Source organism: Meleagris gallopavo, chromosome 8 (genome assembly GCF_905368555.1).
Source record: "Meleagris gallopavo chromosome 8, MGAL_WU_HG_1.1, whole genome shotgun sequence".
Lineage (NCBI taxonomy): Eukaryota > Metazoa > Chordata > Aves > Galliformes > Phasianidae > Meleagris > Meleagris gallopavo.
In genome coordinates, this window is record NC_139411.1 from 4,668,881 (window position 1) to 4,691,570 (window position 22,690).

At 45.6% G+C, this 22,690-nt stretch overlaps 2 protein-coding genes across 5 annotated transcripts in view; both read right to left on the reverse strand.

Moving 5' to 3' along the window:
- Positions 1-9: 9 nt before the first annotated feature.
- Positions 10-17,673, reverse strand: ERLIN1 (ER lipid raft associated 1). 2 transcript variants are annotated; one of them, XM_085230184.1, is made up of 12 exons: positions 17,522-17,673; positions 17,203-17,326; positions 15,943-16,024; positions 15,520-15,566; positions 8,893-8,954; positions 7,809-7,934; positions 6,609-6,682; positions 4,292-4,350; positions 3,905-3,996; positions 3,321-3,410; positions 2,963-3,042; positions 10-2,764 (listed from the first exon to the last, which is right to left on the reverse strand). In XM_085230184.1, the coding sequence occupies exons 2-12, from the start codon at positions 17,313-17,315 to the stop codon at positions 2,546-2,548; spliced, it is 1,044 nt and encodes a 347-aa protein (XP_085086310.1). In that variant the 5' UTR covers positions 17,316-17,326; positions 17,522-17,673; the 3' UTR covers positions 10-2,545. The 2 variants fall into 2 exon arrangements, with proteins under 2 accessions (XP_085086310.1, XP_031410205.2); XM_031554345.2 differs by lacking the exon at positions 17,522-17,673 and having other exon boundaries at positions 17,077-17,206.
- Positions 17,674-17,749: 76 nt separating this feature from the next.
- CHUK (component of inhibitor of nuclear factor kappa B kinase complex) overlaps positions 17,750-22,690 on the reverse strand; it is a 30,254-nt gene continuing 25,313 nt past the window's right edge. Inside the window, exons 18-21 of one of the 3 annotated variants that reach the window (XM_085230182.1) lie at positions 21,953-22,100; positions 21,257-21,393; positions 19,750-19,846; positions 17,750-18,201 (exon numbers count right to left, since the gene is read on the reverse strand). In XM_085230182.1, coding sequence (XP_085086308.1) covers positions 18,175-18,201; positions 19,750-19,846; positions 21,257-21,393; positions 21,953-22,100 — 409 coding nt within the window. In that variant the 3' untranslated portion in view covers positions 17,750-18,174. Of the gene's footprint in view, positions 18,202-19,749; positions 19,847-21,256; positions 21,394-21,952; positions 22,101-22,690 lie in introns of those variants that run through there. The other 2 variants (XR_014884905.1, XR_014884906.1) reach the window with 2 other exon arrangements.

A 22,690-nucleotide genomic window follows, 5' to 3' on the forward strand; every position in this document is an offset into this window, starting at 1 on the left:
CCAAGGAAATGGTACCAAAATAATTTTATTTTTTTTATCAAAAGAACACTGTGCATGTAAACTTGAACATATGCATCATGTTTCCTGCAAGAAGGTGATGCTGATCCAGTAGCAAACCCCCCTTAGACAGAAGAGCACGCAAGGAGAAAGGAGCAAAACAAGTTCAAACCCACGTTCCCTCTGTTCTCGTAGCCCTGACCAGGAGCCAAGGCCATGGCTACCAGCTGCAGACAGGCAGCATCTCACTCCTCACACCTGCTCAGGATGCTGGAACTAACAGCACAGTAAGCAGATGAGAACAGGAGAGGTTCCTGCACACAGCACTGAGCCCCACGCAAACACTGCTGCGGGACTTCTGACCACAGGATGACACTTAGCCAAGGCGACAGTCTCCACCTGGGCAGTGGCAGGAGATGGGCTGACAATGCTGCCAAGGGCCAAGACTCACCACTTTCTGCACCAGCTTCCCTTCTCCCCGCATGGGGTCATTGTTATGACTTAGTATTGCTTCTCAAGATTCCTTGCTGCCTCTGCTCCTTGGAATCTCCAGGCTGGCATAACCCACCTGTGGCGTGATGTCAGCACGTGGCAGAGCTGTAGGTGAGTCTGTAACACCATCAAATGCTTTTGATCTCAAAAAGCTTGTATTTAAAAGTCAACCCAAATGGCTGCTGCTGCAACAAGGAGAGGCTACCTTTCTGTTGTAAAGTCAGTGCTGCAAACTAGAAACAGCAAGGAGCTAGCAGGCCAGGGATGTGGCTCTACTGGCTCCTCACAGCCCTTCCCGCAGGAAAAAGGGGATTCTGTAAATCCAGGAATACTTCCAGGAGACATTTCAATCACCACAGCTACAAAACATGCTGCCATCTGGATACTGGGAATTTGCAGACAGCTGGAGGAAAGAAAGGGTCAAAACATCCCTACTCTCTCCCAGAGATGAAGGAGAGGCAGTCAGGCAGGAGCTGAGAAAGTGTAAGGCACTGTATGTTACTGAACTTCCTCAAGGAGAGACACTGCAGACCTTTAAGTCAAACATGCCATACAGGATAGGGAAAATAGGACTGATGTGCATACAGTGATTGGGAAACCATTAGCAGATGTGAAGTTCCAGCTGTTGATTCTGGATTGAATGCTCCACCAAGGCAAAAACAAAGCAAATTCTTCCTCTTGCCATAAGGTAAGATGGTGCCAGGGACAGGGAAGCAGGAAGAACATCTGGGTATCCGAAGCACATGGAAGAGAGCCAGGCTCTGCAGCAGGTTAAGAGGCAGACAGTGTGGCAGCAATGCAAACTGGGACGTGGTTTTCTGGCTCAGGTCCTTGCCAGCATCTTCTGAGATTGTCACAGAACACAAAAAACATCCCAGAAAAAATGGACAAAGCAGAACATGGAATAGAAGAGCAAATTTTAGGAACAAATTCACCTTTGCTGCATCACTGGGAAATATGATGTCTCCCTGGCTTTGCAGCTGAGGAATCAAACACGATCTGCGGCAGAACAGAAGAAACTGCAGAAGTGGGATGGCAAGCATGTGGCAGCACTGGGCTTGGGCAGGCTACATCAGGCACTGATTCTGTGCCTCACTGTGATCCTTAACAGAATGTTTGAAGAGCAGGGTAACACAAAGACTCCTGCCCTCTGGATGTCTTGCATCTCTCGTTGCTCTTCCTTCTCACTTCGCAGCAGGGAAAAGCAGTGGAAATTCAGCACTCTTTCCACAGTGAAAAGACCCAGAGGGATGCTGCAGTCTGAGCACAGATTTCACAGTGCTGGACTCCCTCTTCCCAAGCAGCTGAATGCACTCTGAATTCTGGCTTACAGTGCAATGAAAGACCCAGTCATCCAAGCAAAGCATGCTGCAGCCAGCCACGGACACCCAGCACAGGGCTCTAGCTTGGAGGAGGGGTGTTATAGAAACCTGTCTGAGACTACTTTCTCTGAGTCATTATCTAGTTTCACTGCCTACAGGAACGGAAAAGGTTATGGCTATGCAGATCCTATTTAAATAATCTATTCCACAGCAAACTCCTTGCTGGATCTCTTCCAGAGGAAGATCAGGAGCCTCTGCTGACCAACACAGAATCCTTGAAGAGAATTACATCATGTTGATAGAAGCACGGAGTCCACAAAGTGAAGCTGTATGAGGCAAGATGAAGGCAAACTCTTTCCTTGGTCTCAGCAAGGAGCAGTGGGAAATAGCGTGCAGCCATACAGCACTCAAAAGCCACATCTCCTACCTCAAGGATAATGCTTGCTAAATAACTGCACCTGCTGTGGAAGGCTTTCCTGGTGTCTGTCCTTTAATATTCCAGTATAAGTTTGTTAGTACAGGATAGTCCCTCATTTGGAAGCACCAATTTTATAGGGAAGAAACAAGAGAGGCAGAGTGCTTGCAATTCATTGCTAGAAGAAAAATCAACCCAACTGCCAACTATAGACAGGATGCCCACGCACATGCTGCATCTGCCCCATCAAACATAGGGCAACATCCCCATTTACAGCTGGGGGAGCTGCTGAGCTACAATGGATTCTGTTCCATCTTGGTCAGCCAGTATTTCCCTTTGTTTTGAAGTGGCTGTCTGCAGGGCTCTCCTGGATTTCCTGAGGAGGAAGGTTGGTTTCTCGGGTAGTCCTCAGATCAGCTTGCTGGAAGGCATAAGAATCCAGAAACACACTGGGGATGCTGTCGCCAAAATACAACTTGCTGTTTGCAGCTATCGCCTGGTATTTCATGAGTTCCAGATACTCTGGGGTAAGTTTCAGCTAGAAAAGAAGAAAACAGAGACTTAAGGGACAAGTTTCTGTGTTGCCAAGATTTCAATTCAGGTAGCCACTTCTTAGGAATTGAGATGTGGGCTGCTCAATTAAGTGTTTTCTCAGTGCTGTTCACATGCCTCCTTGTCTCTGGAGCAGTGGAAAAGATTAAGCAAGTCACCTTCTGATCAGCTTTGAAGTGCTCACCTTGTTGGAGTCAGCCAGCTTCTGAGCAGTGTAGTACTCTGCATCTGCTTTTGCCTTCTCTCTTGCTAGGAATGCAGCATCTAATACAGGAAAAGAAGAATCAGCAAGTGAACGAGCACAACACAGCGAGCATGTAAGCCTGTCATGTGGGGACAAGCTGGCCTTGGTGTGCCTGTGACACAGCCTGGCTGGCCAGGGATCTGCACTTATAGCCCCCTGGAGAGGTAATCTCGTGCTACTATGGCCTCTGTTATTTTTGTAGGGCGGTACTACCTGTGAGTTTGGTTCTGAGGTTTCTCTACCTGCCACCACTCTCAGCTGAAAGACAACCCCAGCAGCACACTAGCACCACAGTTACCTTCAATCTCAGAAATTCGCTTCTCTGTTTCCTTCTCCATAACCTTCTGTTGATAGTGAATCCTGGCCACCTGGGCAGCCTTCTCCGCCTCTGCAATCACAACAGGCTCAGCTCAGACATATGCTTTGCAAGGCCTGAGAATCAGCAATCTGACCCCAGCCCTCTGTCACAGACATAAAAGTGATTTGCTTGTGCTGCCTCCCTTTCTGCTCAGATCCTATGGTCCTGTAGAGCTCAGTGCCAACTTGTGCTCTAAGAAAGAAAACAGTCCTGGTGCTTCTAGAGCAGAACTGGTCAATATTCCTTTTACGAATGTGATTCCTCTTACTCAAGGGCATTTAGCTTAAAGCCCAGTTTTGCTGGCAGAGATATTAACTCTTGACCTTCTCTAAAGCAGCCCTGCTGTAGGACAAAGACACAGCTGCTCTGCAGCTTTGGGAGGAAGACACAGCAACACCAAAATTTCTGTTTTCTACATCTCCCACTGACTGTTGGCACAGCTTCCATCAAGACATTGTGCTGTAATTGGTTTCCCATGGGATGCAGGAATGGAAACTGTCTCTAGCCCAAGTATGCTGACATACCAATGAGCGCTTTCTTCCGGTCCGTTTCTGCCTCCTTCTCTACTACCTTCTGCTTCTGGGCTGCAATGAGAAGCTTAGTCTTCTCAGCCTCCCTGCAGGACAAGAAACAATCTCATGAAAACAGAGCTGGATAATAGTTCTGCAAACAAGGGCACAAGAGGACTGGGGGAAAAGATGCTGACCAGATGTTAGCAGCATTCCCTTGCAGCAGTGACAACTAGCCCTGCTCAAGCCAGTGGGTTGAAGGAAATGTACCTCATGCACAAGCATGAGCGTGAGCAGAGTACACTTCTCACCATCTGAGCAAAAGGTAAGAGTTTTCTAACAATATTATGCTCATGCTGAACCCTCAGAACCAATTTGTAAGTTTGAGGTGCTGCTACTCACATTAGCTCAAAATTCCTTCGGATGGCTTCAGGGATTTTAGGTTTTGTAACACGCACAGCCTATAAAAAAAAAAAAAGCGTGTTCATTTTAGATGAAACATTTTGATGAAATCTGTGTAGCTAAGAAATGTCTGGTTTCATGAAGATATCTTCATATTAATCCAAGACCACACATAGTAGTTTCCAATCCTCTTGTGCCACACAGCTGAGCAACAGTCACTTTACATTTGTATTTCCTATCTCTTGAGTTTTTAAGAAAACAAAGTGATGAAGCAGGGGCTGCAGAAGACTTCTGAAGAAGTTCATCAGCTTTGTTAGAAGCTTAGTTCTTCAGCCCAAAGGTGGAATGGTTCCTTAAGCACACCAGACAATGGATTCCAAACTAATGCTCAAGAAAGAAGCTCACCAACCCAAATAAATTAAATGGCAGGAGTAAGAACTACAAACAGAGGCAAAGTCACAAGCCCAGGAATTACTTTTCTAGGAGAAAAGCTTGCAAAAGCTACCAGGCAACAAGAAACTGCAGCAAAGACATAGGAGAGCAGCAGGGCATGTGTGGCAGCTGGACACAACTGTTGCATGCAGCTGCTGATCACCAGGAGTGATCTGCATGGCAATGCTGATCACCAGCCTGTGTGCATCACCTGGCTGATGACTAAATTTTGGGAGATGTGGATTAAGACAGTCCATGGCAGTAAATTGGCTGACACCATGCCTGGAAAGAAGAGTCAGCCTGGCATCAGATCAGAATCAGTCCTTCAATGAAAGGGTTTTCTAAGCTCCTGCCAGGAACAAAGCCTCTCCAAGTCCCTGGTGAGGTTCTACATGCAGAAAGCTCACCTCAAAGCAATTCCCAGTCACAGCAGGGTGCACAGGGATATATTCTTTCCATCCCCATAAAACTACTAAATCAAAGATCAGTCTCTACAAGTGTGGCTTTTCAAACCTGGGCAAAGATTCCTCTGTAGACTGATAAAACACTCTGATATTGGAAAATTTCCTCTAGCTTAGACTTTATTTATTTGAAGGTAAAATCTGCTTGTATCTACTGCACAAAAGCATTACTCTGTATCATCAATATGGTTAATATTCAAATATTAAGGTACTGGTACAGGTTGGGACTAAGAGGCTAAGCAAGAGCTTTGCAAAAAAGGATCATGAAGGACTGGCTCTGAAGGCAAGCTGGTGTTGTAATGGCACTTCTACTCTCTGTAATGAAGCCCAGCTCCCCATCCCGGGGCTCCTTTGGCAAAAGCTCAGCAGCAGGGTGAAGCCAGCATGTGTTCCCATCTATCCTGGGGCTGATGAGGCTTTCTCAGGATATTGGGTGCAATGTGGGGAACACAGCATAAGAGCTACTAACAAACTGCAATTTTACCAGAGATGAGGGCACAGCTCTGATTTGAAATGAAGCAATCTACACAGGAAGAGAAGATCACACCATCTCTTAAGGACTAGAGATGAACCACTTCCCTCACAAGTTATGGGGCATCTTCAAACTGCTGATCCTGTGAACTAAGACAGGGCTGAAGCAGGCAGAATATCCTTCATCTTTTGACCAACTGCAAAGATTGGGCATGGCACATTGAGAAAGAACAGCTTGTGTCACAGATCAGATTTAGCTCTGTCATTAGCATTTCCTAGCAAAGAGCAGTGAGCTTTTCTTCCATCCTGAGATCAGAAAGACCTTTTATGTTACAAAGATAATTTTGACTGATGATGTTCATCCACTAGAAACTTGTGTGCAATGTACAGTGCAAATTAACTTGAGTATTGGGAAGAGCAGAGCACATCATCTTTTTTTTTTTTTTTTTTCCTTTTGTAAGACACTACCTGTGGTTGACTCTTGTCAAAACAGAGCAGGCGATGGTACAAATAAGCCATGAAGAGGAATACAGTATTTACTGTAGCACTTCATTTGCTGTCAAAGGGAAGTTTTTCTCTCCCCACATGCAGCCAGACATCTCTTTTCTTCTTCAATACTTGTAGAAACTATACTGGCACGCTGGAGCTATACAGGGGTGCCAAATGTAGTTAGAAGAAAAACATTTTCTTGCTCTTTCTGGATTAAACTCAATCCCTGCACATCTATGGCCTAAAAGGTCATTCCTCTACCCTGCACATCTCCCTCAACATAAAAACAGCATTTGGAAGTTGTAACTGTCACATGGGCAGTTTTCAGCTGACAAACCTCACTTCAAGGCACAACTATTTCACCGTAAGTGGAAAACAGAAACAAGAAATCTCACTGATCCATTGGAAGGTGAGTGAATTAGAGGTGAAAAAAGAAAAATCTTTTATTGAACAAATAAACCTACCTGGATGGTAAGACCTGGTGCCATGACATTGAGATCTTTTTGCAGGGCCAACTTCAGATTCTCATCTATCTGATCTGTGGAGGACAAGAGAGATCACATAGCTTTTGTCACTATTTCTCCTATACATCATGTGACAGCAATTCAGCTCGCTTTGAAGAGACATCTTCATGGTGTAAGAAAAAAAGAATTTTTGAAATCATTCTGTACATTGCTTTCCTTTTTATATCCCCTGGAAAATATTCCCAAGGATAGAGCCATAAGAACCATATGATAGCGCCTCTGGAAAAGTTCAACTACTGACAAAGTCGTGGCATCAGAGCTGAGGGCATATGGATCTCACTGTTTCAGCAAGGAAATATATTCAAAAGCTTGTCCTTCCCTACCAGAGCCATGTCAATCCCACTGACTGCAGTGAGCTCTGCCTTAGCTCTCGAAGAACCTTCAGAATCCAATACTTGCTACTGAAAAAACATATTTTGTTACTCCCAAGCTCCAGGAAGGTCTTTCCAGTAGAATACACTGTTAGGAAGGGATTAAATTGCATGCATTACCAAGAAACACCTCCCTGACTATTTATGTTTTGCAAGACTGAGTACAGCATTCAAAGATTTATTGCTTCCTAATATTAGAAGTCTGACAGCTTTTTACCTTCCAAAATAATAAATCTATTTTCTCCTGCTCTGACAATCAAGAAGGAACAAGATGATGTTACACCTCTGGAGACACAGGTATGCACCCACTCCAAGGAGCAGAACGTCAAATTTGCTAACTCCTGAATGGGTGATACTCCCTAGTGAAGAAATTAAGGCAGTGCAATGAACTGCTTCCATCTAACAGTCAGAAAGAAACTTTTAAAGCAAAGAAATTAATTCAGCTACAGAAACAAATCGAAAAGAACAAAACCCATCACAGTGAAGGCAACAAACATGACTCCATGCACAACAACAGAGAACACATTCTGTATGTCCAGAATTCAGCCCTGAGCAGAAAAGAACTGGAATCAAATCTCCACATGAGAATTCTGAATCATGAGAGAGTGAAGTTCCAAGAGAAGCAGCACATAAATATTTAAGGAGCTGGTTTCTAGACTGCAACTTCAATATGGAAGCTGCTTGCTCACAGGAGACTGCTGTAACATGTTTCACAGAACAGGAAGACTACATGGACCTTGGTGGGTGCGTGCAGCTGTCATCCACTTACCAAACAGCTCGATGTAAACCTCCTGGAGAGTATGGGCACTGCAGAACTGATTCAACTCGTGATGAATTTTATTGAAGATCAAGGTCTTGTCATAGTCCGCAGTATAATTTCTCACAATATCGTACACTGAGGAAATAAGAGAACTATTATAACAGCAATGCAGCCAGTGATCCTCTGCTGACATGAATTGCTTTCTGCAGTGCCTCTGCCTCAAAGTGACAGCTTGTGACAATGGGGAAGCAGTGCAGCACTAGGACAAGGCACTAGAGAGGTGGGTGATCTCCATTCTTGGCATATTTCAGGACTTGGATGGACAGAGTCCTAGCTGCCCTGACAACTGTTAGCAACACGCCTGCTGTGAGCAGGAGATGTCAAAGGAGAAACCTGTAGAGAGATCCTTTCTACTAGTGCTGCTGCGTTACATTACTTCAAAGAGCTCAGTCACTATAGGAAGACACACTGCATGCTCGTTGTTTATGATCTGCCTAACCAAATGGAACAGTAAAACCTATTCAGGACTTACATGTGTAGGATCAGATGCTATATGAAGTTTAAAAAAAAAAAAAAAAAAGCATCATATCCACTTTACAACATGAACAATGATTACAACAGAAACAATGCATCAATAGCACAAGGGTTTTGCATTAAGCTACGCTCCTGAAAAAAAAAAAAAAAAAAGCTGTCTACCTTTGGTTTGGTAGCTGATGAAACAAGAATGTAAGAGGCTCCTACATGGGCCTTGCCTTTGTAACTTTCCCATCAGCTGAGGAGGCAAGCACCTGAGGGCTCTGCCATATGTACGGAGTCTGCCCCCCTTCAGCTCCAAGAAAGAAGACTGCCTGAGCACTTGCCACAAGCAGCCTAACATGTCAAATCCTTCAGGGGAGAAGCAGTTCTAGAACTTGATTTCATCTCAGCAAATCTGTGGTTCTTTCAAAGGCTTGCAGGCACAGGCATGAATCTAAGTACTGGGAACCATAAAGGCAACAAGCCACCGATAATGGAAGGTGTTGCAAACCAAGACACAGCTGCCTGAGGGTGAAGGCAGCCACAGTGCTGCTTGTTGAGACAGAACTGGGTATACCTGCATATGGTGCCAATTTGTTCACAACTTCTATTCGGTCGATGTAGATCATAACACCGCCACTGGAAGCAAAAAAAGAGGGTTAACAAATTATTACTGGAATTGCTAATACTGGTCTGCATTTAAAGCCAAGTTGTCCTTTTTACTCTTTTAGTAAATTCTGTTAAAAACTTGCAGTTAATTTTTACCCAGAACAATTCTAACCTTTCGAGCATTTTGCAATCAGATGTCAGTAAACCCCAGTAAACAGACTGGTTCTTCTCTGCATAAACCAAAAGCCTCTTCTAGCAAGCCTGTAAAGCAACTTTCACTTAACTTTGTTACCTCCTACTCAGCCAAACAAAAGGGAAACATCTTCAGACAGGAACGCAGCCACAATTATCAAAAAGTTGGAGTCAGCAAAATGAAGGCGAGGCAGATAACACAGAAGGCCAGCAGATAACACCCGCTGCAAGCAGCAGGGAGCCTCTGTAATAGGAAAACTACAATCCAGTTGCTATCACGGAAACATGGTGGGATGACTCCCATAGATGGAATACCACTGTAGAGTGGTATTGCCTTTTTAGAAGGGATGGGCTAGGTAGGAAGGGTGGGGGAGTTGCCTGCCATGTTAAAGAGTGGATATTCTGTGAGGAGTTCCCTCTGAGAAATGGTGAGGAGCTGGTTGAGAGCCTGTGGGTTAGGGTGAGAGATGGGACTAATGAAGGGCTAACGTAGGCTACTCGATCAAGGGGAGCCTGCTGATGGTGCCTTCTTCCTTCAGCTACAGAAGGCATAATGCCCACAGGCACTCATCGTGATGGGAGATTTCAACCACCCAGATATCTGCTGGGAAAACCACGTGGTGAGCTGCAAGAGATACAGGAGATTCCCGGAGTCTGTGAATGGTAACTTTCTGGTTCAAGTACAACCAGAGGTGATGCGACGAGGAAGGCTAAAGCCCGTCTGGAATTGAATCTGGCTAAAGTGATAAAGGATAATAAAAAAGGCTTCTTCAAGTATGTTAACAGCAAAAGGAAAACTAGAGAGAATGTGGGCCCCTTACTAAGTGAGGGGGGGGTTCTGGTAACGGGGGATGCTGAGAAGGCAGAGATACTGAATGCCTTCTTTACTTCTGTCTTCAGTGAAAAGGCTCTCCCTCAGGTCTCCCACACCCTGGAGGTTAGTGAGAGGGTCTGGGGAATGGGAGACTTCCCTTTAGTCAGGAAAGAGGACGTGCGTGACCGCCTAGGCAGTACTAAGGTCCACAAGTCCATGTGACCTGATGGGGTGCATCCACGTGTGCTGAGGGAGCTGGCGGAGGTCATTGCCGAACCGCTCTCCATCATTTTTGAGAGGTCTTGGACAACAGGGGAGGTCCCTGAAGACTGGAGGATAGCCAATGTCACTCCAGTCTTCAAAAAGGGCAAGAAGGAAGATCCGGGTAATTATAGGCCTGTCAGCCTCACCTCTGTCCCTGGAAAGGTGATGGAACAGCTTGTGCTGGATACCATCTCCAGACAGCTGGGAGAAAAGGAGGTTATCAGGAGTAGTCAGCATGGGTTCACCAAGGGGAGGTCGTGCTCGACCAACCTAGTGGCCTTCTATGATGCTGTCACATGCTGGGTGGATGGGGGAAGAGCGGTAGATGTAGTCTACCTTGATTTTAGAAAGGCATTTGATACTGTTTCCCACGACATCCTTATAACAAAGCTGAGGAAGTGTGGAATAGACGAGTGGACAGTGAGGTGGGTTGAAAACTGGCTGACTGGCAGAGCGCAGAGGGTCGTCGTTGGTGGTGCAGAGTCTGGCTGGAGACCTGTAACCAGTGGTGTCCCCCAGAAGTCTGTGCTGGGTCCGATCTTGTTCAACATCTTCATCAATGACCTTGATGAGGGGATAGTGGCCACCCTCAGCAAGTTTGCTGATGATACGAAGTTGGGAGGATTGGCTGACACGCCTGAAGGCTGTGCTGCCATTCAGCGAGACCTGGACAGGCTGGAGAGCTGGGCAGTAAGAAACCGGATGAGGTTCAACAAAAGCAAGTGTAGGGTCTTACACCTAGGGAGGAATAATTGCATGCACCAATACAGGCTGGGGGATGAACTGCTGGAGAGGAGCTCTGCAGAGAGGGACCTGGGCGTCCTGGTGGACGACAGGTTGGCCATGAGCCAGCAGTGTGCCCTCGTGGCCAAAAAGGCCAATGGCATTCTGGGGTGCATTAAGAAGAGCGTGTCCAGCAGGTCGAGGGAGGTGATCCTCCCCCTCTACTCTGCCCTGGTAAGGCCTCATCTGGAGTACTGTGTCCAGTTCTGGGCTCCCCAGTACAAAAAAGACAGGGATCTCTTGGAAAGAGTCCAGCGGAGGGCCACAAAGATGGTGAAGGGCCTGGAGCATCTCCCCTATGAAGAAAGGCTAAGTGAACTGGGTCTGTTTAGCCTTGAGAAAAGACGACTGAGAGGGGACCTGATCCAGGTTTATAAATATCTGAGGTGTGGCGGCCATAGCGGTGAGGCCAGTCTCTTTTCAGTGGTACGTGGAGACAGGACGAGGGGAAACGGACATAAGCTGCAGCACAGGAAGTTTCGCACGAATGTGCGTAAGAACTTCTTCATGGTGAGGTGACGGAGCACTGGAACAGGCTGCCCAGGGAGGTTGTGGAGTCTCCTTCTCTGGAGATATTCAAGTCTCGCCTGGACGCCTACCTGTGCGACCTGGTGTAGGGAACCTGCTTTGGCAGGGGGGTTGGTCTCGATGATCTCTAGAGGTCTCTTCCAACCCCTACAATTCTGTGATTCTATGAAGTGCTGTTGGATCTGGTGCTCACCAACGCAGAGGAGATCACCAAAGGCATTAAGACTGGAGGCAGCCTAGGCTGCAGCAACCATGTCCTGGTTGAGCTTGTGATTTCAAGGAGTGTGGGCCTGGCAAAGAGTGGGGTGGTCGGTGAGCCTCAGCTCTGTGCCTAGGGAAGATAATGGAACAGATACTCCTGGAAGGCACGTTAAGGCACATGAGGGATGAACAAGTGATCCAAGACAGCCGGTGTGGTTTTAACAAGGGAAGGCTGTGCCTGACCAACGTGGTGGATCTCTATGAGGGAATGACAGCATCAGTGAACAGAGGGAAAGTGATCAATGTCATCTACCTTGACTGGAGCAAGGTCTTTGACACAGTCCCCCACCACAACCTTATCTCTAAATTGGAGAGATATGGTTTTGAGGGGTGGACTATTTGGTGGCTAAGGAATTGGTTTGAAGGCCATAGACAGAAGGTTGTGGTGAATGGCACTACGTCAAGGTGGAGGCCAGTGACAAGCAGTGTCCTGCATAGGTCTGTGTTGGGACTGGTGCTCTTCAACATTTTCATCAACGATGGGCTCGAGTGCACCCTCAGCCAGTTTGCAGATGACACCACGCTGAGTGGTGCGGTTGGCAAACTAGAAAGAAGGGATGCCATCCACAGGGACCTTGACAAACTAAAAAGGTGGGTCCACGTGAACCTAGGTTTTGCACTTGGGTCAGAGTAATCTCAGATATGTATACAGACTGAGAGAAGAAACCCTTGAGAGCAGCCCTGCGGAGAAGGACCTGTGGATCCTAGTGAATAACAAACTGACCATGAGCCAGCAGTGTGCTCTTGCAGCTCAGAAGACCAATGGTACCCTGGGCTCCATCAGCAGAGGGATGGCCAGCAGGAACAGATTGGTGACTGTCGCTCTCTACTCTGCCCTCATGAGGCCCCATCCAGAGTATTGAGGCCAGGTGTGGGGCCTCCATTACAGGAAATATGTGAAGCTGTTGAAGAGGGTCCAGAGGAGGGCCACAAAGATGATCAGAGTGCTGGAGCAGTTCCCCTACAAAGACATGCTGAGGGAGCTGGGCTTGTTCAGCCTGGAGAAGAGCAGGCTGTGGGGTGATCTCACTGCAGCCTTTCAGTATTTAAAAGGGGATTACAAACAGGAGGGGAATGAACTTTTTACTTGGGTACGTAGCGACAGGACAAAGAGGAATGGTTTTAAGCACAAGGAAGAAAGGTTTAGATTAGTCATCAGGGGAAAGTTCTTCACAGAGGGAGTGATGAGGTGCTGGAACAGGCTGTCCAGAAAGGCTGTGGATGCTCTGTCCCTGAAGCCATTCAAGATCAGGTTGAATGGGGCTCTGGGCAACCTATCTAGTAACCAGACCTGGAAGTTAGTGGCCCCTGCCCATGGCAGAGGGAGTTGGAACTTGATGATCCTCAGTGTCCCTTCCAACAGAAGCCATTTGATGCTTCTATGAATGGCATGGAATGTACATTTTTCTCCACCTCACTTATTCTGTACTATTCTGTGTACACACAGAAGTGTGGCTTCTGTACCAACACTTTACAAGTAAACGTAATACTAGGGCAACATCAACACTTAGCATCCTGGCTATTTACCATTCCTTAACATGGTAAATCCTGTGCAAAATTTAGCATGAGTCTTTCCAATTAAGTTTGTAAGAAAAAAGCTACTTTCCTAGTTTTCGTGTGAAGTAAGTCACACGAAAATCAGTACAGAATAATTTCAATCTGCTTACTGTATTACACAATAGCCAGTGAAGAATCTCTTAAGTCAGCTCTTCGGAATACCTTGCTCTTCTACAACTAGTTTCACGAGGTCTCCTTGATCATCAGTTTTCAGAGATCAGCAGACTCACCACGAGGAAAGTGCTGAACTTTCCAAGGAACTGAGCATACATTATCTTGCCAAAGAAGGTCAGAAACCTCAAACACTAGAGGTAATCACATAATTGATTTTCATCATGGCTTAATGAAATAGTACCTGCTGTAATGAAATAGTTTTAATCTTTGAGCTGACAGCTGTTTTATGAAAAACATGTATTTTAAAATCTGTATTTAACGTATCCATTTGACACTGTCACATATGAGTGGGACACGCAGCGTAGAAACTGGGGATGGGACACCCACACAGCCATTTTAAACTTCCCAATGTATAAGAATACAGAGAATAGGAACAAAGCAGAAGAGAAAGATCAGCCTTTGCAGTCTGATGGTTCAGTACACAACCACAGTATTTTAAGCATTCAGGACCTATTCTTGTAATAGACTTTGAACCTGAACAGTGAAATTTCAGATTTGAATCAATTCATTACTTACAAAATACTGTTTTACTAATTTTTATCCTAATATTTTATTAGAGAAATCCGGATTCAAAGTTTTGACATGCAGCACCTTCAGACTTCGATTCCAAATGCTACAAATTTAAAGGCATTAAAGAAAACGCAGAAAACTGTTCTAGAAGTAACACCTCTGAACACCAGCATTACTTATAAACACTCCTGAAAAAGGCTTTAAATCTAAACTAAAGCCTACTAGGTACCACAAGATTTTTATATTAATATTTAAGCTTAATCAATGCTCATGATTTGCTATAGGAATAATTCTAAGAACTCATTTTAACAAAAGCCAAAACAGATCAAAATTAACTCTGCTTTATTAATGTCATCGCCAGTGTTCAACTTTGAATTTCAAAAGGGTTGCTATGTGTCACCATTCAAGTCATACTGATACTGTTCTGTTGTTTCTCTAAACAGAAGCATTGCAAGCACCTTGCAGTGAGAACACAAAAACAATCACTTCTCGCTGATCCTGATGGTGCAGATTCAGTGATCCCTTTCCTTTGTGAATGAATCAACAGAACAAGATCTGCAACACAACCCAGCTTTCTCTTCTTCTGTTATTGCTTTGCTTGCTTCAACAATGTAAAAATCAACTTTATTATGAAGCAGGCAAGTGCCACCCCTGGTAGGCTGCTGCTTTATTCTGACATACACTCTCTCTCTCTCTCTCTCTCTAAGTCAGGTGAAATGCTGATTCCAGAAAATGCTGCTGTATGGGGCTGCTGAATCACGGACTGAGCCTCTGATTGATCACCTGAGGCAAGCAATGAGTCAGCCATGGGAGCACAGCTGAAGGCAATTCACCTGTGCTGCAGGAAGGGGTGGAGCCTGGCTGCACCTCTCCTAGAGCCATTTAAGAGCTGACTGCCAGTAGGGAAGGATCTCTCTGGAGATCTGCTCCATTGGAGTTCATCTCACAGGATAGGGTGAGTGACTTTCTCTCATTACTCCAATATAAATTATATTAGCCAAGCTCCTGGATATATATATATATATATATATACACACATACACATACCATCTGTATATCCATTGATTATACAGCCGCACTAATTCCAGGAAACTTATTTCTTGAGCTGTTGTTTAAACAAGTCATCTCTCACCAGGAGAAAGGACTTCTGTTCACCATTTACTTTTGCCCACTGCTGTAATCAGCGGTCATATTCACCACAAGCTTCTGGCTTGAAATATGCAAAGCAGAAGGCAGACTAAAGAAGACCAGTGGGTGACCAGAGTAATGCAAGGAAGAAAACAAGGAAAGTTGGGAGGTCATCGGCATAAATGCAAACGTCAATTCCAGAAGGTGCACTCTATCCCATACCTCCTGCTTGATTTCCAAGTGGAACGAATGTATTTATGCTTGGAACTAATTTTATGCTTTTACTTTTCAGCTTCTGCATCACAGTACTATGAACAATTAATGCAAACTATGCAAGAGAACACATCTACTCATCACCAGAAGAAATACAATGAGAAAACATACCTTGTTCCACAAGGCACATTTTTCACTTCATCAGTCTGCAGGGTGGTCTGAAATACAAGATAACCAACGCTCAGAAATGCACTCCATTCTCCAAGCAGACCATGCTGCCTTCAATCCATCACAACCATACCAGAGGCACAAAGAACCAAACTGCATCCTCTGCCTTCCTCGTGACAGTTATAGGTGCAAGTAGGAAATGGACTTCGTCCTAACTGCCTTCTGGTAGAGACAATGGCAGCTGTGCTCATTTCCCTACTCTTACTTCCTGCAGCTTTCCTGGGAATCTGGCCACAAACAGATCATATCCTAGAGTGAGGCATCTCCTGCTCCAAAAGAAGCTGTGTAGATTCTCATGCAGCAAAGCACCCAAAGGCCCAACAAATGCTGATATTTTGCACAGGACAGCAGTTCAGAGACACTGACCTGCACAGATTTGAATGTGGTGATGAAGGGCAACATGATGTGGTAGCCTGGTCCACTTGGACTAGTTAACAATGCACCACCCCTAGAGAGAAAGAGATAGATGAAGAAAACATCCTTCAAATGGAAAACACAATCAAAATGCCAGGAGTCACAGCTATGTTAGGGTGAATTACACAATTCACCTGCTCCATATTTCTTGCATCAGAGTCACTTCAGGCCTGTAACCTCATTCACTACAGTGCAAAGGAGCAACCTATCTTGAGAATATACACAGCACAATTTCTGTATACAATGGCTGACTCTAAAGAAGACACTTGCCTGTTGCGACTTAACAGTTTTGAGAAATTAACTTTAAGAGATAGCAGACATAGCTAAATTCTGCAACATTCTGTTGCATCATTGCAACACTGCAGAGCATCTACAGAACACAGAATTTTTTCCTCTAAGCTGTTGACTAGCAGTCATGGAAACGTCCAGCAGCTGGTGATTCTGCCAGTTTGGACTTCTGTAGAGCATTCAGCACAGCCCCCTACTTGAAGGACTATGATCTGCAGTCCCTTGCGTGGTCAGACAGCTAGTTGTCAGTTGGAGACAGAGGAAAGCTCTGAGCAACCAATGCTTAGCATCCTGCAAAGACCCACATTGTTCAACAAACTCATAATTACGGGAAAAAAGCAGCACAAAGGGATTGGGCCAAAATGGGGAACATGAAGCGTAGAAAGGAGGTTAAATGGCATAAGTGACCCAAAGATTCAGAAAAGCTGGCAGAAAAAAAGCTTGAACGGGCTGAGGCTGAATTTCTCCATTCCTTTATTAAAATTTGAAGAGGAAGCATCTAGTAACCACGCCCTCTCTTTCTACAGAGTTTGTCCAGGACAACTGCAAGCTCCCAGTGCTGCTGGGGCAGGTAGGTGCCCAGCTGTCCTGGTACAGGGCAATAGCACCCAGGTGAGAGCAACAAGGCTGTACGCAGGCCCAGGGTACAGGCTTCATGCTTTTAGATCCCAATTACGAGCAGATAAGTTACTTTGTACAGAGGTAAGAAAAGCAGCTGAGGGATCAGAAAGACCTAGGACTCCAACGGCTCTGTACACAACCGTGCCTTAAAGGTGCAGGAAAGCAGAAAGAACTCACCCTGCCCACCTCAGGGCAAAACCCCGAGAAAAACCGGCAGGGAACAATTCCCTCCCAGGGCACTCTGAGGGCTGCGAATCTCATCAGTCAGAAAAACCTGCGGAGGCCTTCCAGTAGGAACGCTACCTGTAGTACACGGCCAGGTGCCCCTCCTCAACCCTGTGGATGGAGGCATACAGGAAGAAGACGAGGACTCCCGTAGCGGCCGCCACCACCGCTCCGGCCTGGGCCATGGTCATTCTCGCAGCACCTGTGAGACAAACTCCTGAGGGAGGGCGGGAGGAAGCTCCCTTCGCCTTCCCAAGGGGAGGGAAACACTCGGCCTTTGCACCGCAGCCCTCACGCCTCCCAGCTCGGCGCTTCACAGGCCTGATCCGCCCCCACCTCGCCAATCCCTCCTTCGGACAGAACCTCGGAAGCCGCGCACCCCCACGCCGGCTCTCACCTGGCGGGCCGGCCCCGGGAGGCCCACACCTGACTCACGATCGTCCCACCGGGCTCCGGGCGGCCCGGGAGACGAAAGACGCCGCGCCCTCCCGGCAAACCAGGCCCAACGGCCGCGATTCCCCGCCCCTCCCGCCGCGCGCCCACGTGCGGCAGAGGCCCGGCGCCGCGCGGCGCCCTCTGATGACGTCACGCGACCGCCGCGCCCCGCCCCCCAGCAAGGCAGCCGCAGCCTACGAACCGCGTTTATTAACGATAAAATCTGCTTAAAATACACGCGCACACCCGTCGATACGTTACAAACGCTCCGCTGGGCCCCGCGGCTACCAGCCCCAGCCTCCCCTCGCTCTCTGCTGCGGGGCCCGCGTCCTCTCCTCAACTGCAGGCCCAGCCCCGGGCAAGGGTGCTGCCTTGAGGGTGGCTGCTTCCTCAGGGCGATGCAGGGCGTGCCGCGTCCCTGCCGTACAGAACGCTCGCTGTGTTGAAGGCACAAGGAGGCCACGGTCTGTAAAAATTAGTGCCAGTTTCGTACATCTGCTGCTGGCCCCACGGCCTGGGCAATCCATATGGGCAAACCAAGAGGCGATGGGGCACGTGGCGTGGGGCTGCGGCCAGCTGTCTGCACACAGGCAGGAAGCAGCACAGCTCCTGGGACTACTTCAGCCAGCTCCAGTCGAAGTTCTGGAAGAGGAAGCAAAGAAAAAACACTGAGAGGTACAGACAAAAGATTCACTATCTAGCACCTCACTATTCTCCAAATAATCATTCCATCACAGCTGGAAAAATGCTCACCGTTTCCTCACATGGCTCACTGTGACTGCACTGCTCTCCCCACACTTATTGTAGCACTTGGGCATGGCACAAGCTCTCTTTCTTGTTCTGAGAATGATACTACATCTGTACAGAACCTACTGCTACTGGCCCTAGTGATTGTACAGGCAGTACAGAAACACAAACGTAAGAAAAAAAGGTTCCCAGCCATGCTTATGCAAAAATAGAGAAAAACGATCTTATTGATTTCTTTCTCTTATGTTCTTCTGAGTGACTTTAAGAGGACAAACCTCATTTTCTGCTACTTTCCTGTTGTTTAACTTCTGTGTCACAATACAAGGAGAATGGGAAAGGAACCAAGTGTAACCAAATCAAGTATTGCTTGGCAGAGCACGATTCCTCAAGAAAGAATAATCTTTCTGGGTTAAAATATGTCAGAATCAGATGTTGTACCATGGGATGAGATGCGGGAGATGACAGAGAAATAGGTAAGAATAACAGACAGGAAGCCACTCAGAGAGCTTCCTCCTCTTCTCAGCAATAGCAACTTCTGCTAATGAGTTTTCATTTGCTATTAAGTTTTCACTGAATTCATCCTCAGCAACTCCAATAAACTCTTGGTTCACTGTTTACTATGGTTCATAAACAGCAGAATATTAAAATGTCTAGAAATTAACATTTTTTAAAGTTTTCAGAGCTCCATTTCATGAACCATCTTCATTTCTCCAACCCTCTGTTCCTTATTTCAGTAGTTACAACAGATAAATAGTTTTAACTTTTTATCCCATAGGAATGAATGCTAGCCCTGAAGAGACACTATAAGTAGCTTCTGAAAATCCAAACCAGAGCATATCAGTGGATCTCACTTCCTCAGAGATCCTTGACTTCTCTACAGGAGTGCGATAATTTGCAAAATAAATTGAGGCAATCTCAAGCTGACGGCAGCTGTATTGACTCTTCTCCTTTATAAAAAGTTCAATCTGATTGCCTAATTATATCTGTTTTGGTGTTTCTAAGAAACAGACCTAAAATCAGCTGAGAACCTTTTCAAGAAACCTTGTGTTCTGTGATGCTCTTCATCCTCCTGGGCCCATTTGAGCAGTAACTTACCAGCCTTGATCAGTAGCTTGGGAACAGAGTTTCAGACTGTATCAACATTTCTGTCATGCCTTGCTATTTCAAAAAGCAATTTCTGCAAAAAGCCTTATTAGGACTCTCTAAAGCCCCGCTTTCACTATGATGAGAACTTAATAACCAGAAAAGGGCTCCATGCAGGCTGCTCTCCACGAAGACCAGCATGTTAGCAGAGTCCAGGGAGGTGACAGACATCATATGCCAACCACAGCAATTCACATAATCACAAATAATTAAGGAGTGGTTTAGGAGTACTCCATACCCACAGAGGACTCTGTTGTGGCTGTGACAGTCAGGTCCTCAGAAACACACCAACAAGCTTACCGTCAAGCAGTTCTGCTCTTCTCTTGCCTCCTGCAACATACTGCTAAAGCGATCAAGATAATTCAAGTTCTCCTCTATCACGTCAACAAAGTTTTCCCTGTAGGGAAGGCATAACAAGACAAATATAAAAAAAAGTTAACACTGACATCAGTAGTTTCTGCACTGAAGAAAAAAAGTGAAACACCAAGTACTAACAGTTCTCTGCAATTATAGGAGCTGCCTTTGAGGGCATAAAACACGCCTGGAGGTAGCATCCAGCAGATCCTCACCCTACAAGCCTCCATTTGTTCTCCTTCCCTACTGAGGAAGTACACAAACCACTCTGAAATTCAGCCTTGTGAGAATATGGGGAATAAGCTGAGTACAAGGGGCCTGAAATCACTGCCAATTCACCATATGGCTTACATCTTGCAGCTCTCTGTACAGTGCCTTGTACAGTGAAGCCAGATTTCGAAGAGGATCTCTGAGGCCACACAAAATCACCTCAGGAAAGCACTCATTAAAGTGTGATCAACTTGTATCGCTAGGAGGTAGAATATGCCCTGCAGCAGCAGACAGAAAGGAGGAAGCTAAAGGTTTCAGAAAACTGACTTCCAGTGAAAGCACGCTTAGAAAATGTGTATCTTCAGAAATTAGATACTTCAGGCCCAAAAAGAAGGAGATGGCCAAGTGGGTTGATAAATGAAATGTTTGTGCTTGTAAGCCCTGCTACTGCTCCACAATACCTGCACTGCTGAACACTGAGTGTTGAGCAGTCTTTGAGGGGTGCTTTTCTTCTGTTAGGCTGACTGGAATTAAAACTACTACTGAACTGAGAAAAGGGAAAAAAAATCCTCAGCTCCTGTCAACTCTCTTGTCTCAGCTAAGCTAAGCTATGAAAGAAATTAAGTGCACAGTGCTAACTGATGGAGGTCACAACCTTTACCTGTGAGTGGTATATGGAACTTGCTCAGGATTGGAGCATGAAGGTTTGTGAAGAAAGAGCTAACCATACTCCTGAGGTTTTGGAGTTTTAGTAACATGAGTTACTGAAACTGTTTTGGAGGGATGAAATAAAACATTGATTACTCATGACTCCAACTTCAGATCTCCATTTCAATTAAGACTTTTAATACTTAAGCTGTGAGAAGTACTAAATATGGCCTGATTTATCTGGCACCTGCACCAGAGCTTGGGCATGAAAAGAAACTGCATTTTGGCTCCAAGTCTGCCTTTTGCTGCGGCCCTGGGGCAGAGCTGTGGTATGGGCAGAAGGAAGTTATTAAAAAACACCAGTCAGGAACTGAACAATGTTGCCTTCAGAGGCAGTCTAGTATTCTAAAATGCTCTCTTGTAGCATATCCAAAGCTCACCATCCATGTGGGACGTGGTAAAGATATGTAAATAGGTCAGGGCCCCTGAGCCCCTGGAGACATCATCAGCAGAAGACATGGTTTCAGAGTGTATGTGCACAGTGGTTATACTGACTCCTCTCTCTGCAGCAGCATCCTTTCCTTGTTGTTCTTACCCATCTCCAGGAGTTGCCATAGATGAAAGAGGGTGAGGTGCATATTCTGAGGAGCCCTGAGGAGCCCACGTGGCTGCTGGAGTTGAAGCTGTCCCTTCTAGGCTGGAGCTTACCAGTGAACGAGAAGAGCTTTGAGTCTAGAAAGAAGAAACTTGTTTTCTGTGATATGTTTCCTAAGCTGACCTTAAACGTTGGCACTTGGAAATTAAGATAGTTTTGGCTGTATAGTCACTAGAAATGATGTGTAAAAATCAAGTGTATTCTTCAAACACCTGACGCTATTTAAGAAAGTACCCATTTCACTTTTGCAGAAGTACTAACATAATGACAGGTTTAAAAGAGCAGACAGAAGTTTACCTATCCCAGTATACATCCTGCAATACACTCAGAGAACATAAGAATGAAGCTCATGTCACTCTATGTTACATGCACTGCATTCCAGCCTCCAGCAATTTGCCATTTAAGGACTTTCTGGGACCAAGAGTTCTTTTACTGGACTTCTTTCCCATGAATCTGTCTACTGTCCCTCTAAATCTGTGTGAACTTTTAGCGTCTCAAACTTCCCTTCTCTACAGTAAAGTAACTATTGTGTGGAAGCACCTCTTTTTTGTTTTGAGTTTCTTTCTTTACAGCTTCGTTTGATGTCCCCTGGTTCTTACAGTGGAAGGAAGTGCAAAAAATCCAGAAGCTACTTACGCAAGCAATTTTCAGCAAATGCCATATCTCCCTTTGTCTTTTGCCCTGCATCTGCATCACTGAGTTATCAGCTTCTTTGATGTTATTTAGAGCCACTTCAATCTTTGGAAGCAAGTCAATAATCTTCTGCTTACAGCCCAAGAGCTTGCTATAACAAAACCAAAACACACAGTTAATTCCAGCTTGTGTGGCAATGAGCTTTTTGAAAGTGGCCTTATCTTAAGATTCAACTCCGTGAGTACACCCCTTTCTCTTAGCTCAACGCTGTGGTAGCTGCAGGTACAAAACGTGCAAGACTGGAAGGACCCCTGGATTTTTCTCTGTCTGGTTAAGACTCAAAAAAGTGAGCAGACAACACTAGTACTAATACCGAGAATATAAGCTCTTATCTGAGGTACAAAAATTGATCCTGATGATGACAGACAGTATAGAAACTCAACCATGGTATTTTAATTTTCTTTGGTCTATGCGAGTCTCTGTACACTGATGTACCTAAGCTGGCGACTTTCTCTGTGGATCTATTAACCATAAGTCACAGCTGAAAATAAGGACAGATCACATTTTGCTGACTACTGAGATCTATGTAATGTCTATTTTGTTTGAGCTGTTTGAGGAATTAATAAACAAATCACTGTTATTTTCTCAGCTGTTACACTATTCTTTTTAAGGATTAAAATTCCAACTTAAGCACGAGCAGAGCTGCCTAATTTTAAGGTAAACTCTTGGCTGCTAACAGCA